The sequence below is a fragment of the Odontesthes bonariensis genome, chromosome 4, assembly GCF_027942865.1.
Source record: "Odontesthes bonariensis isolate fOdoBon6 chromosome 4, fOdoBon6.hap1, whole genome shotgun sequence".
Lineage (NCBI taxonomy): Eukaryota > Metazoa > Chordata > Actinopteri > Atheriniformes > Atherinopsidae > Odontesthes > Odontesthes bonariensis.
The window spans coordinates 25,935,161-25,954,807 of record NC_134509.1 but is presented as its reverse complement, the minus strand read 5'-3'; the positions used below and the strand labels follow the sequence as shown (position 1 = coordinate 25,954,807).

The 19,647-nt window shown below is 40.9% G+C and overlaps 1 protein-coding gene across 1 annotated transcript in view; it reads right to left on the bottom strand.

Annotated features, from left to right (window-relative positions):
• The window catches only part of xylt1 (xylosyltransferase I), an 87,938-nt gene that overhangs the window by 12,770 nt on the left and 55,521 nt on the right, over nt 1–19,647 (bottom strand). Inside the window, exons 3-9 of the mRNA XM_075463695.1 lie at nt 17,232–17,404; nt 16,903–17,105; nt 12,208–12,288; nt 10,310–10,526; nt 9,706–9,882; nt 6,129–6,394; nt 778–982 (exon numbers count right to left, since the gene is read on the bottom strand). Of these exons, the coding sequence (XP_075319810.1) occupies nt 778–982; nt 6,129–6,394; nt 9,706–9,882; nt 10,310–10,526; nt 12,208–12,288; nt 16,903–17,105; nt 17,232–17,404 (1,322 nt within the window). The remainder of the gene's footprint in view (nt 1–777; nt 983–6,128; nt 6,395–9,705; nt 9,883–10,309; nt 10,527–12,207; nt 12,289–16,902; nt 17,106–17,231; nt 17,405–19,647) is intronic.

Below are 19,647 nucleotides of genomic sequence, written 5' to 3'. Positions count from 1 at the left end.
CCCTTCTCTGTCACTCATGGTTTCATAGGCCAGACACACAAACGAGGCTCAGTAAGAGGGAGCCGCATGGCGGCTGGGTGTCTGGATCCCTTTGTGTTTGCTCTGAGATGGCTGGGAAAGGTGAAACGGGGTCAAGGTGTGCCCAGGTGTGCTTTCCACAGGCTCAAACAAACTCACAAACAAATTTGTTGACATTTCTGCTTCCCACAAAGCTGTGCAGGATAAAGCACACAAAAAGGTCAATTTACATCCGCTCAGTTAATTTTGTCCTTTTTAAAAGACACTCTGTGGCTGTCACATCATAGCTGAGTGGCTGTGTCCTAAACAGGCACTGTGATAAACAGAAACACAGATTAACATAACTAGACAATCAAGGGAAGCATTCCAGTGTGAAGGTGAAAAGATTCCATTAGGAAACAACAAATAAGCAACACATGAAGCGCTCATCCCTGTAAACTTGGATGAATTCAGTCAATTTACATTTTACAAGGCCATTACAGACACCGGCTTAATTGTGCGGCGATGTGCTGCTCTAAGTCTCGGTAAGGGCGTCGTAGCAATGAATATGAGGTCACCATGGCAATGAGCTGTATATCTCACCTCTAATTATATACTGAAGAGCTGTGTTTCTCCTGCGTGGTGCTCAAAGTTTTAATACAACTCATTTCCTGATGCTGGCAATGACTGACTGGTTGTTTTGTGTCTCATGCCAAACACATGACCTACATGCAAATGGAGAAGAAAAGCTCTGGCACACAGGCCAATATGCAGACTCACCTCGGCAAACTGCAACCTGCTGAACGTGCTAGTGGGCGGTGTGGTAAGCTTGAAGTTCTTCTTGGGTGCCACCCAGGTCTCCATGGTCTCCAGCTTGCTTGTTGCCAGGTTAGTGGCATGATGCTTGACCAGGTAGCCCTGGAACTGGTCTAAGTGGAAGTAGAGATGCACTGATACCGGGTGTCCCATGGGAATAGGGAAGTACCTGGCAGAGCATTGAGAAATTGAGAATCCATTAGCAAACATGATACCTACTAGTCTACCTTCTGGTCTACATTTCAGGGCTGATGCCGTAAGAAGAGAACAATATCAAGATCCGTCTGGATAACGTCTGGAGAGAACTGGCCATGGACATGCAAATCTAGCTGAATGCTTATGTGTGCTTGCAGTAAAGGTTAGTGAGGAGTCAATGTGATCTCTTATTGTGTGCAACGGAGGACATTAATTCAATGACCTTTAACAGAAATGGAATTGGTCAAAGACATGTGTCGACAATGCAGATAATTTCCATGAAGTGCTGCTTGTGGGCTCCTTTGCCGACCCTTTGGTTACTGGGATTTTTCAGTTTTAATGTCTGTGCTGGGCTACTGCAGTAGATCAGAGATGCAATTCTGTGCACCCAGTCTTGAGCTGCTCATCATGTCTTTATATATGCTGGGGAACAGAAAATATATGTGCAGCAATCAAATTGCTGCCAATTGTTGACATGTACAAAACATAAATGGAAGTGCAGTATATGGGTTAAAACAGAGCTTGCACAATAATGTGGAAGTCCAGGATCTGAGGAGGATTCATAAGACCTGTTGCCACTGATTTTCAGTCCACTTCTTGTGCCATCTGGCACACCTCAGCCTTTTCTGAATGGCTTCTTGACAGCCGCCCTTCATGGAGACCACTTCTGATGAGAATTCACTGAACAGTAGATGGATCAACTAAAGGGTCAGATGCTTCTCTCAGGTCCTGTGTCAGGTCTTTGATGGGTTTTCTTAAGGACATCACTTTCAGATACACAGATCACCTTGTTGGTGCAAAAATACTATTTTATGTCTATCAAACTGTGTTATCTTTGATATTTTTTGAAGATCCATCAAAAGAAACGCGAACAAACAATGTTATCTGTTATGTGTAGACACAACACTGGTTCATCCCTAAGATTGGGGGCCTTTTCCTTATGTTTGAATAATTCATAGGTCAGCATTGAGTGGCTTAAGAATAAAAAAGAAATGCAAAAAAAAAAAAGCATATTTGACTGAAAGTGATCTGGTACATGGACTTGGCTGAAAATGGGTGAAAAACTAATAGCTACAGAAAGACTACAGAAAGACTTTCAGATAGCCGGGAGAACAATTGCTCAAGATGACTTTGAAGAGATGACAAGAAAGTCTGGCTGCTTGGAAGTAAATTAGAAAGAAATGAAGCATGGCTCAAGACTTTTGCACAGTACTGCTAGTGACTGGTGAACACCTAATTACCATTTGAGAAGTTTTGAGACCTACTTATTAAATAAATAACAAGCCTGCTCTGTATAAATGATTTATTCACAATGAGCTAGTTACTTTGAGCTCGAGTTAGAGGGATGCTTAAAGAAGACATGTGATAGTCAGGACCACAATAGTCACATGCTCCATTGGCAGCAGATTCAGATTTGTTAAGATTTTTGAACACACGCACAAAGCATATCATGAGTTTGTTAAACAAAGTTAAACTGGGTCATCCAGTCAGCTGAAGCTGAATGACGGTCTTGCCCCTCTGATTAGTTTGCTGTTTATTTGTGCCTCACTTCATGTGTGGCAGAGGGTCGGCCCTCGGGGCAACCAGCCGGAGTGACTTCTGGAAAAACAAAAAAGGGGCAAGGATGGGCACTGCTGGGAAACGCTTCACAGCTGCTGTCTGCACACGTCCTGACTCCTTTTTTCTCAGATTTCTCATCCCTTTGCTTCCTAAACTCTTCGTTATTTCTTCTCCCTTAGACACACACATACACAGAGCTTAAACACAAACGCATAGTGTTTCTCCCTGCTCCCCTGTGCCCACAGCCTCATCAGTATTCCACTAAAGGACCAGGAGTCAGCCCGTCCTGGTAAATGCTACCCTGACAAGCAGAACAGCAAATATTTACACCCACAAGGATTGCATTGCACACATCCCCCTCTCCCGCTCCCCTTTTCTTTGTCTATTTCTCTCTGTTTCTCTTCTGCTATATTTCCTTTATTTCCCACTTGCCTATTCCTTTTTAGCTTTTGTCTTTATTTCATCCTGCTTTCTGTCCTCGCCCCTTAGCGTTCAATCTCCTCTAACACATCTTTCCTAAAAGAGAAGTGACTGCCAGAGTGAGAGGCAGTGAGAAGGGGTTTGGTCGTAACCTGCACAGAAGCTCCATTCAGGCATTTACTCCACAGTATCTCCGACCGAGTCACAGTGAGCTGCTAAAAGCCTCAAATTGCTCTCTGTGTCCTTTTCCTCTATTTTGCTACAGTCTCACACTGAGGCTGACCCATCCGTTAGGAACGCATCTAAATTCTACATGCATGCAAAATATGTGGCCACACACACACTTGGCATATGTGAGCTGGCTTTGGACATAAGACGAGAACTCGAATAAGATAAATTTCCAAGTGTGAAGTACTTCAAGGAAAAACCTGATCAGTTTTAATTACTTGGCTTGATCAGTAAAACTCCAATTCAAAAAAGCATAAATAAGATGGCTCCAGGCAGGCCCTGCATGGCCCCACCACACACATTTTGTGTTCAATTATTACGCTAATAAACCACGGCGTGGCTGAATGAAGAGAATCACAAGGCAATTAGTTTGTATTTCTCCTTTTTTCTTGAGCTTGATCTTTGTAATGTCTTACTTCAGTAGTGTGAGTCTTTGTAGCTCACACGATTAATGTGCTATAAATGTGCGATAAAGTAGTATCAAAAACGTATTTCATGCTTCTGCCCAGTAATGACGCTGAGATCAGTGTATGACTGTCTCTAAGCAGTACAAGTACAATTTTGGGACTTTTGGGACGTATTAAGCTTTGGAAGAATGTAGAACACATCAGACTAAAAAGATATATGACAGCATAAGTAACACCACATAAGCTCTAGTCTGTGTCTCTCGTGTGTTATGAATGTTACATTTATTTCACAGACCAAAGGAAAGAAATTAGAAAAACAAAATCAGTCCTTTAAGCAGAGAATTCACAATACCGATATCAATTGCAAGATCTATAAAAAGCATAAAAAATATTAAGAATGCTCCATCTATGAAGGAGATGTGAAGAAAATAAAAGTGCAACTATAAGAGAAGTGCACAAAAAGAACAATTTGACTTACAAGTCCATGACACAAGCTTAGATAACTAAGAGTTGTTGTTATAAAGCAGCAAATTTTCACTCCAGAACACACCTCAAGTGCTTTAACCTAAAGAAATCATAATTTGGACCCTTAAAGCAGTTCATAGATCTATCTATCTCAGGAGAAACTAATAAATGTGGGCTTATCCCTGCCTTTCTGAGAGTTTTTTTAGTTGAAGAAGATTTTTCAGGTATCGTAAAAATCAAATCACAGTCCTCAGAGGAGGAGAAGAAAGTAAGACTAGAATTTGCAACACTTATTTTTTGAGAGTTTACTATACAAAACCTGATTATTTGCTAGATTTTTACTGCACAACAGTGACTTCCATGCACTCATATGCATGTGTGGCCAGACGAGCTGGCACAACAAAGAATACAGCTCGGGTTAAAAGACACATCTCTATACTGCTGTAAATGTATAATCTAAAACCAATGAATAATGAAAATTCAACCAGATTAAATGATAAAATAAAGACCCATTTAGGCTAAAATCTGCCATCAATTCAATGTCAACTGAAATGATAATTACAGGGTTTGATAAGTGATAGCCTCCAACTTTATTTTTCTCGAATTTCATCATTCACTGAGAAAATGTAGTATATTTGACGGATACTATAGACAAACGTCTATATTTCAGTGTGCACCAGCAGTATCTGTCTGGAGGTCATTCCAGACAGACAGGCACCTACAACCTAAATTGTTCATTGTCCAGTTATATCATTGAAAACACACATGCACATTACAACATGTTTCCTTAGTTTGTAATCTTTGGCTTTACACACAGTCAAAACTGTAACATGTTGTTTGTTTGAGGCCCTCATTTTATATCTTACAGGTCCAAATACACCCATGTATGGGCACCTTTTTAATGCATCGGCTCTCTATTTTAACTGACGCAGCGTTCGAATAAAAAAACAGCTGTAGCCGATTTTTAAGGTTTGACAGATGGAAACCATAAAACTGTGCTTCCTTTCATTGCTCGCCTTTACCTGCAAGATTTTATGGAACACCCACAATGCAGTAGGGGGGAAGGGTGGTGATGTTCTGGCACTAGATGTCTTGCTTAAGAGGAGGAAACCAACTCAGTTCAGACAAAGCGCACTCCAGCTTAGGTGATTGCTTCTGTGTTGCTAATGAAATCGCAGTTTGTTTGCATATGCTATTAAAACAAGTTCCCTTCATGCTGTTTTCCAAGCAGTTTCTTTCCCCCTGGTTAGTGGGAGGGAAAGTGATTTTATTGTTTGTTGATATCATTAAGGTGAACATAAAGATGTCATCTTTAGTATATACAGTTATTGCTACTGTAGGTGCTTGTTTCCTCATCTTGTGTTTTGAGGCATCTGGGTCTCATCACGTCGCAAAAAAACAAAGGACACCGAAACTTAAATGCTCCCACGCCAGATGCTACTTAAAACATATGCTGATTAGACCAAAAATTTAGTACGTGTAGCTGAAATGTTCCATGTGTCATTTAATATGAAAGCATAGAGTGATTTTCTTTTCTTTTTAACCACATACAGTATGTTAACAGCATGCTGGAATACATTCATTTCCACTAATAACAGACTAGCCTAAAGACCAGCTTTCAGTCTTATGTCATATAAAGGCTCATTTTCTCAGGGATAAATTGATGGAGTGTCATATCATGTTACAAAATGAAAAGTATTGTCCAGAGTTCCCAGTTGCTTATTGGAGCTATCCATTGTCATTCTACTTCCATGACATATAACCTTATGAGAATGAAAACAAAAGCCCTTTTATGTGCAGCATGCAGTGGTGCCTTGTGCTAATATGGTCATGGCTGGCTTTAGAGAATAAAACAAACTGAAGTGCACCTGTACATACTACAAACAGGAGGTGCAGGTGTGTGATACAAATGGTAATGATGTCTGTGAGGATACACAGAGGGAAACATGAGAACTATTTGCATGTATATTGAGGAATTTCCATGGGTATTGTGCATTCCCTGTTCACCTTGGTGTGCATGCACGCCTTCACAAAACTCACCTGCAGCTGTGATCATTTGGGTTCCCCTGCAGCGAGGCTGCGGCCCTGGCAAGGCCCAGTCGTGAGAAGGAATGGTAGTACGTGAGCTTTGTGTCCGACAAGCTGGCCACACCATCTGGCTCATCGTACACGTTCTCCCAGTAAGAGTTTAGTGCCGGTGTTCCCTGGGGAAGTGGTCCAAACAAGTAGGAATCCAGCTGGTTTACTATCTCCTGATTCACGCTGGCCTCAAACTTCCTGGCAAAGAAGGTGGGCCGCACTGTTTGCTGCAGAGGCAGACGGAGGAGCGAGGGGACCAGAAGAGCAGAGCAGGGGCGGATGAGATAAAGAGAAGAGAAAGCAGAGGATTAAGAAATGGTGGTGTGCCAGGATGTCAGTGGAACAAATGTAATGTGTGAGATGTGTGTGGAAGTGATATGTGGGCAGAGAAGAGAAACAAAGTTCAGATAAGAGGTAGAGTAGGGGTGGTTGAAGGTAGCAGATAACTTATAGGGAATCATTTTCCTTAGAGATTTCTGACTGGATTAGAATATACATTAAATTGAAATGAGTCTCTCCTCGGTCTCACTTTTCTTTTCTTTTTACAGCACAAAGTGAGTGTTACACATTAGTGGTTCCCAACCTCCAGGTCAGAACGCCCAGGGGGTACAAAAGAACTGTAGGTGTTGTGGAGAGTTTAAAATATTACGCCATTAATCTTAAATCACATAATCAAGATGGATCTACATTACCAACAACATTACCATTAACAGTTGTTAACAGTAAGTTGGTAAGTTAACTTCTTTCAAATTTTTACTAACAAATGGTAACATGATTTAATGAAGCTCAATGTAAACCCTTATAAGGCTTTATACAACAGTTTTTCCCACAACAAGTTAGCATGTCCCAAGACTTGTAAACAGGCTTTGATATGTAAAATACGCACAGTTCCTTTTAAGTCCAAAAGAAAGAAAAGGAAAACATTTCTAATATACAAAGTAATGCTTTTATTTCCTCCAATACTTGCTTTTTTTATTTATTTTTTTTGTAAATAACTAGATCTCTTGTCTCAGAGAGTTATTTTGGTCCCATGTTACATCAGACAGGGATCGTAACGGTAATGCACTTTGGTATCTGACACCAAGACTAGCTGCAGATCCTTTAAGTCCTGGAACTTGTGAAGTTGAGCCGAAATGGATCTGACTTGTTCCAGCACATCCCCCGATACCCCAAGAGAGAGAGGTCTTTAAAAGGTTAATCACACCATGATGCAATTGCTATTGATGAGAGGATTTTGGGTGCATCCCTGGAGTTGGAATTCACTCAGGGCATCAATGTCAGACAGCTTCATTACAGGAACTAGAGTCAATATTAGTAGCCAAGGGTATTTGACTAAGAAAGGTAAGAAGGAGGCAAATACTGTGCCTCATAAGCATCTGCATATAAATTTGAGCAGCAGCAGTGTGATCGCACATATTTTTCACTTTTGGCGATTCATTCATCAATTCATCATCTCTTTTCTTAACAGTTCTTTCATTTTGTTACTCTGTCTGGCAACCTACTCGTCTCCATCCACATCTTTTTCACTATCTTTGTCCTTGCCATGTTGTTTCTTGTGTGGTTGATGGTGCATCATGAAATCTGCAGCCTCAAAGGCTTGGCTTATACACAAAGAAATCTTTTCAGTCCCAGACATCAAGCTATTTATCAACGGCCACCTTGTACCAAACACATCGGTGTTACCTGCTACTGTAGAAAAAAAAGGAGACCCAATCATAGAGCGAGATATTTCTGTGGGTTAAATTTTTCTCATGTCACAGCAAGTGTGGCTTCACACTTTACCACATGCATTAACTCTCTGTGATAGCCCAGATATGGCAAATTGAATGAGAATGATTCATTAACAGTTGTTAAGGGCTCTAACATGGTTTTTCTAGGGCAATCTGAACGAACTGATCCGTCACATCGTTATTTTCCAACAGAGTCCCCGAATGTATCTCATGCTGAAACATGTTCCTAAAAGATGTACTAAGCAAAAAGGCTCATCATACCCTCTCTGCCCTCCAGTTAGCGCACTTCAAAATCATTCAGTGGGAAATGTTACAGCTGCAAGTTGAATTCATGTTCTCATCTGCAAACCTAACTCAAGTCTTCTTTACTTGTCTGTGCCATTCCTTGCTAAAATTCAAAGAGATCCCTCAATGGGATATTAGGCCCTTTTAATACCAGGACCTGGCTTCTATTAAGGCTGCTTGTTCCTGTGGTCGGACTTCACAGATACCAACCTGGGCTCCAACCAGACCCAACAGTAATGCCAAGGAACTTAGGGTAATGTGTTGGCACCGAGCTGCCAGAGACTGAGGCGAGACAGACGGTTTGGCAAAGGGAGAACTGAGGTCAGCGGACGGCTGGTATGCAAAGAACAGGACAGATGAAGTGACTCACTGCACGAGGGATGTGAGTGAAAGTGATGTTAGGCTGAGGCTGAATGTTTGGAGTCACTTTGTACTGCTGCTTTTAGTTTTCAGGAGCACATTAGAAGTCAAATAGTGAAGCACACTTGGGGTTTGGGGTCTCGGTGTCAATGCCACTCATACACTTCCATTTTAAAAAAGCTAGCTAAACCTCCTCTCCCTCACATACTCAGGGAAAATAGGACCTAATTACTGCTGCTGCTTTTTTTGCCCCTCTAAGGGTCATACTAATTGAGACATAATTTTTTCACATATTGACTGTGAAAGCTGTGGGTGCTGGATGCTGAGGTTGAAAGGACAGTTCTCGAGGGAAGAGAATTTGGAGGTTGACTGCTGCTGCTTTTCCACAAAATATTGAGTGTCTGTGCCACAAACATGAAAAATGACACTTTCTTACTTTCTTTCCATTTTGTATGCTCAATGTTTCTGATTGACATATCTAATATAGATTAGTTCTATGGCCTCCTTTTTGTTTTCATTGTAACATTTTGATATTCTAGCTGGATGTCTTGAACGATGAGAAACAAATTAATTTTACTTTCAAACGCAGGCTATGTTTTTAATATAAAGGGCCATAGCAGTATAGCAAGATGAGAAGTAAAACAGCTTCATGATACATAAAACCCAAAGTTGGATCTAGAGTCACCTCAATAAGTTACTAATGCTGCTTTTTAGTAGAGTCCTGGATCCTTAAGTTTGATTACCAGTAAGAGTCAGTCTGCTGATAAATGACCTCTTCCTAACACTTAGAGAGTACTTTTTCTCTCCTAAGCTGGATATAAGCAGAATTCTTTTGCAACGTTATATTTAAGTTGGCGACACTGATAGACATGTACAGGAACATGGTCATTCCATAATGTTTGTTCTTACATTTTACAGGTTTATACAGGTAATGTCTATATCTTTCTGTATTTTGCACATCACAATATTAAGGTAAAAAAGACGTAACGCAATTCATTTTAAATATATGTCCAAGAAACATATATGAAAAAAAAGTAAAAGTAGACAATGAAAATGCATTCATCAAGTCACTAAGAACCTCTTAAAGAAGTTGAAGCGTCTAATGAACCGATCACAGGAAGTTTCCAGCAAAATTCCTCTCAGTGAGTGCTGTGTGTTATTACCTGGAAACGGTGGAAGTCTGCAGGCTTGAAGTCATTAGGAGAACATCCACACCAGTCCACAATGTGTTTGTACTGACACTTACACCCCAGTTTACGGTTCCAGTTTGTAATGCGCAGGTTGTTATCCACCATGCTCTCACAGTGGGCGCTGTTCTCCAGCACAGTGTGGAAGAATGACTGCGAAATGAGAAAAATAATCGGGCAGGGAGAAAGGGAGGGAAAAAGGCAAAGACAGAGAGAGAAAATTAGAAAATTGTGCACCCATTTTTCATTTGTCCACAGTCCAATTCAAGAAATAGAGTGGGAGCAGAGAAAATAGATTCACAATAGCTCATGATAAACATTCCATGTCCCCACAGAGATTTCAGTTTTCATACAACCCTTGTCCACGTTTGTGAAGTCAGCATCTTAAATCTTCCCCTCACTTTATGATTTTCCTTCTGCTTTTGCGTTGCCTTGCAGCAATAAAAAGGAAACAGTGTATACAGGTTCCATAAATGATGCAGTGCAAGTACAAAGCAGTGCTTTTCCTTTTAAGCCTAAGAAAGCCCTAAAAGGTGAAGGTGTGTGTGTGTGTGTGTGTGTGTGTGTGTGTGCATGTTACCTCAGCAGGCAACAGAGTGTAAGCGTAGAATCGCTTCATGTTGGTGACCAGGTCGTCCTTGGAGTTGATCACATATTCAACAAACATGCGGTTGAGAAGGAACCAGTCAGACCCACCGTCCACAGAGATGCCTTCTGGGATTTTTCGATCACCCAGCCTCCACATGTGAGTGTCACACTCATAGAAAAGGCGATCCAGGCCCTGCTTACGGATAAACCTAATAAACACAAACACAAATGAATGAACGTTCATTTTCTTAGTCTTAATTAAAATTAGACTGGAGGCATTTAGTTTGGAACACAAGATTCTGGTGGCACATTTGAGTCTTTTGCTCCATATAATCACTGTGGGTGTGATTTTAGACAGCTGTGATTATGCAATGTCCTGCCTTCCCCTAAACGACCTGGAAAAAGTTATTCACGCTTTTATCACCTCAACTTAACAACTGCGTTGCACTGTATGCACTGTAGGGTCAGATCAGTCCTCTCTCTGTTGTTTGCAAATAGTTCAGAAAGCAGCAGCTCGTCTTTCAACAGGCTTGAAAAACCCTGAACACATGATACCAATCTTGGCATCTCTTCACTGATTCCATGTACATTTCTCCATTGATTTTAAGATTTTGTTGCTTACTTTTAAGGTCTTTTAATGGAATGGAACCATCTTATTTAACTGATCCTGTTCACATCTGCACTCCTGTGAGACCATTGCCAGTTTCTCTTAGATGTTCTGAGATCTAGATTTCAACACAGAGTAGATATATTCACATAACTACTTACTGTCTTGTCTTTGGCTTTCAACTCGAGCAGAGTATGACATCAGAAACATTTGTACTGTACTTCATTGTAATTCTGTTTTAATTATAGTTTATTCCTATTGATTTTATTTTAATATTTCATTTTGAAACTTTATTATCTCTTATTGCTTTGATTTTGTCAGCAGCACATCTTATTTGACTTTAAACTACTTTAGTCAATTTAGGTTGTTTTGCAAATATGTATAAATTTGAACTTGGCAACAGTTGTTATACGGCTGGTGACTGGATACATCACTTCTGCATTCATAAATGTTTAAAAGTTCAGTTATTTTTCACTTAGATGTAGTTCTAAATAATCAGCAGCTTATTTGTGTTGTTTTCTATTTTTTTCTCCTCTTCTAAACAGATGTTTTTAGCTGTGCTTTTCATAGTAGGATGTTGATATAATATAATGAAAGAATATAAAATTAATATTGATTGGGCCTCTATCTATCTATCTATCTATCTATCTATCTATCTATCTATCTATCTATCTATCTATCTATCTATCTATCTATCTATCTATCTATCTATCTATCTATCATTATTATTTCTTTGTATTGTGCCTAATGATTAAAAGTGATAATCTGTATCCAGTAAATATACCAAATAAGATACTCAGCCATTGTTCAAACATTTCAGTTGTTGTCTAAACATATGCATTTAACAGCTACACTCTCATCCAACAGTAGAAGCATATAAAATACCTTGACTGCAAACACACAAAGGTATTGCTGAGTCACACTGACTCATCCATCCATGCTGGACAATTTTTTTCCTGTGCGTTGGGGTATCTTTATCCTGCGTGATGACAGGTCTGCCGTCAGGGTGTGATGGTGCAGAAAGCAGGGTGGTGTCAGCATCAACGGGTGCTCTGGCACCGACCACGCTAGCTCTCCCCACCAAGAAGGTTAATTAATGAAGCCACAGATGGGAGCTAATTGTATTATGATTCATTGACCACGCTGTGCTGGCAGAAGTGCACTGTGTGTACACCAACTGTAGGTGCTGAGTGTGTGTATGAGTGAGTAAAAGAGAAACACAGATGGAGCTGGGCAGCTACTGGAGAAAAATGAAAATGAAGTTAAAAAAATTTGTGTCTTACCTTGCATTGTCCCTGCCATGGGACTTAATGAAGTTCATATCTCGGTATTTGGTCAGGAAGGCCACCAGCTGGTTGTTGTTCCTAAAATGGAAGAAAATGACTTACTTTTGACTGAGAACATCTGTTGAGGCCTGGCTAGTAATGGAAAATTGATTCTGCAGCACAAATTATAGGTGTAATGACTTTTGGAGGGCATTTACGTGAATGGGTTTATCTTTTACAACCCAGTTTTAAAGGGGCTGTATAAAATCTAAATTATACAGAATCCAATCATTTGCAAACCATTTGGTCCATTTAAAGACTACATATTGTAACAAACTCACACTTGAAACTGAGAAATGTTACTGTCTTCTGGAAAGATACCCAGTGCTCGTTTTAAGTTTGATCCCCAAAACGCTGGGAGCTACATAACCCAAAATATGCATTTGGAAACTGAAAACCAAGGAAACCAATTACTGTCCATTTGAAGCTAAATGTTTAACATGCATTACTTACCTTAAGGGCAGGACCAAGTATATAATTGTATCAACTTAAATGTGATACAGAGTGATTGGCTGACTTAGCCAATCATATATACCTGAAACTGTTACTTGACAGCTGCGCTAAGATGTGTGTTTACAAAACTTGGTACACGTGATATGATTTTAATCCCCTGACATGTAGTTTAGTTTAACTAAATCCAGCACAAAACAGAGACTCACTGTAATTTCTGAGTCACTGTGACTTCTAAGGTCTGGAAAAGGTATTTTCCCAATCTTTCTATGAGTGATGGGGTCATTCATGGGTCCTTGTGTTTGAGCTCTTATTGCTCCTTTGAAATGGGTCGAAAAAAAGATGATGTAAATCCTGCCACTGTCAATAAATTCTGATAATGTCACACTCACTGCCCTTATTAAAAAGATCAGCTGTGTCTTTGATGGATAAACTCATTAAGAATAATGACTAAGGATGTTTATCATTCCAGAATTCAAACTTGACATGTCTCCTCCTGTCTTTGCTCCTCCAACTGAGGATTTGAGGGATAGATGAAGTGAAAAGATGTGAAAAAACACAAGTTAGTGTAATAAAAAAGCAACCGGAAGGGACTGTGCACACTAACGTTGAAGTGTTATGACGATTTAGCCTCAAAACGCATATGTTTCCTTTGTCTTTTCGCATCAGAGGTTTTAAATTTCCACATCACAGCTGTGTAAGCTGCATTCTGAACCACAACTACCTTAAAAAGCAGTTGTTGTGTCACAAAATTAAACTGGACAGATTAAAAAGACAGAGAAACTTTATGCTTCTGCAGAATAATGTGAAAAGAGCTTTCTAATACCAAACTATACACATAAAATCATGTCAAACATTCAAGTGAAGCGACAATAACAAAAAGACACCCCTAAGCAGAGAGCGACTTTAATGTTAGCAGAAAATATCTGAAGTTCTGAGCAAATGTTCAAGAGCTTTAAGTTGCTCACCAGTCAGTTAAAGACCTCGACTGCTCCCAGTATCAGTTCCTCGGTCCCTTCGAGCTGTAAAAGCTATTTACTATTATGCAAAAGATTGTGCTATCAATGATTCTGTTGAATATCTTCCCGCTGCTCTTACTGTGTAGAGCAGTCTACTTCCTCATACACAGGCTAGACAGGCTAAAAGCTTTGCTCTGCAGGGTATGCCCCAGTCAATGGCTCTAACATTTCATCTGTGGCGGAGCCTTTCATGATGGCTTGGCTTGTCTTTCTAAGAGAGCAGCGAGGCTCAAGGATCAGTGTGGGGAGGGACAAGTGCATATTAATGTCATTTTCTCTTGAAGGAGCAATTTCACAGCCTGGGGGGCTTATCCTAGGAGGTCCTGAGCCATAAAGACCAACTGATGATATGCTGTAGAGACGCATGCTGTACTCTGTCTCTTCTTCTCCCACATAAACACAGACATGCACATTGTGTATCTGCTAGTATGCACACTGACTATACAATATACAGTGCAGAGAGACTCACTAATGCCCGTGGGCATGCAGACCCACATACACACACACACAGACACACACACACACACACAGAAACAGAATTCATGTCAAGCTCCAGATTTGCCACCTGAGTGGTCACCCTGTCCACTGGGTCTAGTTTGCTTACTGTCAGCCCTCTAGCTGCTCTGTCTAACAGTGCTGTTCACACCAGCTCACACAAACATACACTGCTGTGAGTTTTATCCCCCCAAATTAAAAACTTAATTAAACTTAATGGCTGTACCTTCTCCATGTCCGTGGTCTTATTGTTGTAATGTCCTTAATTTGTACATCTGTGCCACAGATTTTCATTCCAGTAGGGAACACTTAAATGCCAGATCTGAGTAATTTGAACTCATGCTGTAACAGCACTTAAAATGAGGAGATGTGGATCATATTTTTGTTTCCAACAAGACCTGTAGCAAGTAAGCTTCGATGTAATAAGTTATAAATGTTTACTTTTTTGCTATCACGGAAGGAGATTAGAGGATGTGACTGCTGCAGCCGGTCGGTGCCTCACAAAGCTCAGACTTCTTAAAAGCAGCAGCAAGTCAATGAAAGGGGCTTTAAAGGAAAGAAAAAGAGGTAAAAAGCAAGCAGTCTGTGTACATAAAAGCTGGGAAAGAGGCCTGTGCTCTCAGACAAAGCAGGCGTGTAACTCATCCTCTGGCCTCTCCGGACTCAAACACACACACAAACACACACATGGTATATCTCCCCATGGACATGGACACACAGACCCTCTGCTGGTGTGAGGGGCTCTGGGATTGCCTTTGAGAGCCATCCATGCGGCAGGACAGACATTATCAGGGAATTAGAGGGGAAATAATGCTTGTCTCCAGTCCCACTGATAACAGCAATAGTCAGGGCAGTACAGGGCAGAGGAGCCCCCCGCATTCCTGACTGTAACAACGCAGCACAGTCACAATGGTCGGACAAGCACCATTCTGTGACCAAAATTATTGCATCTTCAGGAAATAATAGTGCATGTTGGGCAGTTTTAGTGTAATGGGCTTAATGTACTGTATGGAGTGGGTTATGGCTTGTAATAAATTGACAAATGAGGAGTTACTCATGTGGTTGTGTAGAGCTTTGCTGCTGCAACGCATCTACTTATTCCAATGCATTTCAGTGCCAGTACGTTCGTAATAATAATGCAATGCTGATATGTTTATTTTTTGAGGAATAATGTCTCCATTTTGATAGAATGCCTTCTTAAAGAGCTGAGAAGGGATTGTCAGCTAAAAAACAGCTGAATGGGTTTCAGTTTGTTGCTTGAGGACTCTTAAGTACCACGAGCAATTTCTCTCACAGAGGCTTGAACCCAGACCTGACACTTGAAAAGGACACCATTTGCAAGTTCAACTTTATAAACACACTTTGTGCACACTTGGTCAAATCCAAACTGTCGTTGCAAATGTACTTGCTAAGCAAAGATACGAAATTGCAATTTCCATATTTTCATATTTCCTGGATCGAAAACATGCAGTTCCCTCTCATTTCCCTTTTCTAACTGCTTATTCTTGCTCCTCTCGCCTCTCCCTGTCATTCCTGCTTCTCGGCTCCCTCTTTCTCCCCATCAATCGTTTGGTTTCCCAACAGATGGGGCTTAAAACCTCCTCTGTCAGCCCTTTTCTCAACAGCATTACCCTCATTCAAATGAGGAGACAAAAGACAGGAAGAAAACAGTGTCTCAGTGTGTCTCACACATTCACAAATACCGTTAATCAGACTCAAAGACAGCCGAACAGGCTCACAGACAGGATAAATATGCACAACTGTATATTAACAGGTGCTGAGACATACTGAATTATAAATATACAATTCCAGACGTGCACACAGCATTGGTGCTGATCAGAGACAAACAGACAGCATGTCCGCCACTTTCATTGATTCAATGAAGACAACTAATACAGCATGATTTACCTAACCACAAACCAAATGTACATCTGGTCCAACATCTTAGCTCCAGCTGTGGAGACATTAGAACTATTTCACCCAGTGGCCATTACAGCTTGGCTAAATTCAACTGGTGGACATCTGGCTGTGCAGAGGAGATAACTTTCTCCTTATTACGAGGATTTTAATTGGCTGCTGCAGCGCTACATCAAAAACCCAGCAGACCCTCAACTCCCCAAAGGAGTAAACTCTATAAACTCACACTAGTCACGAAATGTTTCTTCCAATAGGCTATTTCCATGACTTCATGTCTAGCTCGAATAGACTTTGTAGCTTTTAATTACATTTTACAGCCTGTTAAGTGGGATGTTTTTGAGTGGAGAGATTACTTCAGGACCATACGGTTCACAACAGACCACAACGGAGAGTCAATAGGTATTGACCCCGGGCAATTAAACTGCAATCGGTTCAACATGTAACATATTCAATGGAGCAAGCAAGAAAGCAGGCACTAAGAAGAGAAGGTGTGAATGAAGGGTGTTTGAGAAAGAAGAGGTTTTACTTCATTGATCTGTTTGGTTTGAAGTGACTATTCAAAGCTCACAGTTGACCACAGGAGCTCATACTAGTGTGTATTGAATTTCTCCCATGCTGACTGAGAGTGGGCTACAACTATGGTGACAGCCTTATTGCAAGAAGAAACCATACTCTACGCCCAAGTTTGTGATCTATACTGGAGGTTTGCCCCTAAATATCGCATAATTTCCATACAGAACTATTTTAGAAGAAGTAACATGCGCTACGTTACCTGATCGGGTAGTCAGCTGCACTGAGATTGATGAAGAAATCCCATCTCCAGTCCCTCATGGCCAGCAGGTCGGACATGCTACGCAGATACATGGTCAGCAAACTGGCTCCACCCCAAATGGTGGCCATGCGCCAGGGTGTCACCCTCACGTTGGGATACTGGGTAGCCATGGCCTGTGCCTGCCTGTGCAGGTAGTTAGAGCGCTGAAAGCAAGAGATAATAAAAGATTACATTTTACAAGCTAATGTAATTTGAAAAAGGAGATAATTAAAACAATAACTAAAACAAAACAAAAAGTAGATCATGTTTACAGGACCTCTGTGCCCTACCTGGTCAACGTGTATGTAGTAGAAATGGGAAGTGTGGTAGATGGCTTTGAAGAGGCGCTGGAACTGACGAGAGGCACGTCCATGGATCACTAAGACAAACGCTATTCTCACTGGTTTTGATGGAAAGCTCTCCACAGAGTCCTCATCCCACTGGACGTTCACATTGGCTTTACCTATGCAGGCATAAAGACAGCATAAACATAAACATAAAACATGTTAAAAGGCTCAAAACTGCATCTCATAACAGTTTTTCATAGATGCTCTCTTCAGGATTTTTTGGGTATGTCTAAAATCCCATTTCCATGATGCAGTGAGAAAGTGGATACAAGGTGAGCATAAGCTGACCCCACCCCTAATAATGAAATGTTGTAACCAGACTTAGCCTCAGACAAGCAACAGGCTAGCTCACGGTTCTGCTTCAGGAAATATGAGAACATGAACAACTGCATTTACTTTGTGAAGAGTAAAGCTGAAATGCAGCTTCACAGCAGATCTGGCAACACAGCAGCTCAGAGAATCAAATTTATGCTCTGCAGATTGAAGGCCCAATGAGCAGCAATCTCGTACCGAGGCACAGAACTGTATGCGCATATGCTGGAGCTACACACCGTGGATTCATTTTTTGAAGAGCCTGCAGTGCAATGCAAAGGTTTGAGGTCTGCACATCTATTCAGAGAATGAGAGTTTCAGGAGTAATTATATTCAATAGGCGCTCTGTGGGTTGATGTTCTATAGAGCCACGGTGACAGAGAGTTGAGGATTTTGACCAAACATTCTCCATGTTTTTCACCTGGTAGTTCAATGAACTTATACTGGAGACATCTGAGATCAACAGATACACTGGTACACTAATATAACTGCGGGACTGAGCCTCTCCCTCCTCGCTTATGTGCTCTTGCTACATCCTGACTGAATCCTCAGGAGGTCATACCAGCCATGTGAATGTAAGCTGCATGATTTTCCAATGTTGGTAACTTAGTGCAAAGCTGGAAGGTGACAGAAATATTTCATGTATGCAGTGTGTGTTTGTGATTTTTTTGTTTGTGTGTTGTTTTAGGGTGTTCTGCAGATACACTACCAGTGTCTGAGAGTAGAGAGCTAATGTATTTTATGATTTAGAGACTTAATTTGATTTACTTGGTATTTATTTTCATTAATAGTGTTCATCTGAGCGTTTTAATAATAACGCATTTGTCTGTTTTGTGATAAAATCAGACTGTAGATTTATTTCTGCCTTACGGTGACTTCATCAGGAGCAAGGTGTATTACAAGGGTAACTCCCCCACCTCTGCATGAAATATTCTAATTAGGGCAAATTGGTATGACTCTGGATGAAACGGTGCATCTGGGGTATTTATAAAATATATAAATAAGAATCAATTAAACCAGAGTTGTCTGTTCATGGTTGCGACTACCACAAGAAAAGAAAAAAGAGCCTCGAGTGGCTCATCCATTTCTTATCTGATTGAATTGGAACTCTTTCAAATATTTTCACCACACAATTCTGACTGCAACAACTATCCTCCCACAGACAAGAATCCTATAAGCAATTCCGCTGGGCCCCTCAGGGTGGAGCAAGTTTTGACAGTGTGCCATCATTCTTCTCAGGCATAACTCCTAGAAGATGCCTTGGATTTTGCAAAAATGTCAACAATAGGACCTCAGGCACACACACCCTTGTTGTGGGCTGCCAGACCACTGTCAAATGAAACCTCTGGGGAACCATTGAAAACCTCCCTTGGCTCCATGGTGTGGTTTTGTACCACCCTTAACCGTCAAAAACATCTACACTTAAAAAACATTCTTCTAAGCACACTTATGTAAAATGCGCTGAGAGGGCTTCTGTATTGATTTGGCACTTTGTAAATAAACCTGGAATTCCTTCAAGCATTTCTGCAACGTCAAGTCCCCCAATATTATCAAAGTCCACAGTTGGACTTTGAAACTTCAATTATTACAGCAAATGTACACATGTTTGCTCAGAAAACGAGCCTGAAGGAGATTAATGACTATAATGTGGGGCTTCGATTCCCAAGAGCCTGTCTATGCTGCAGAGAGGGAATACTGACATTGGGACTGTTTAATCCCTGGGTGATATTTGAGTGTGTGTGTGTGTGTGGGGAGGGGGGCACCCAGCCCCTCTCTAGGTTTGACCCTGAGGTCCTGTAATTACTCTGAATTTAAGAGTGTCCATCATGTCTTCTCTTCGTGAGCTGGGCTAAGAAGGTCTGGTCCCTCCTGTTCAAATCATCGTATTTATTCAAATTCAAGGGCAGGCATCGAACATGGCTTTATTAAAAAGTTGACAACAAGGTGAGGTTAATGACACGCTCCCTTGGCTCCAATTGACCACCTCCTGTTATCCACTCACACAGATCTTGCTGTTCTTTCTCTGTTTGTGTCTCTGTGTCTGTAT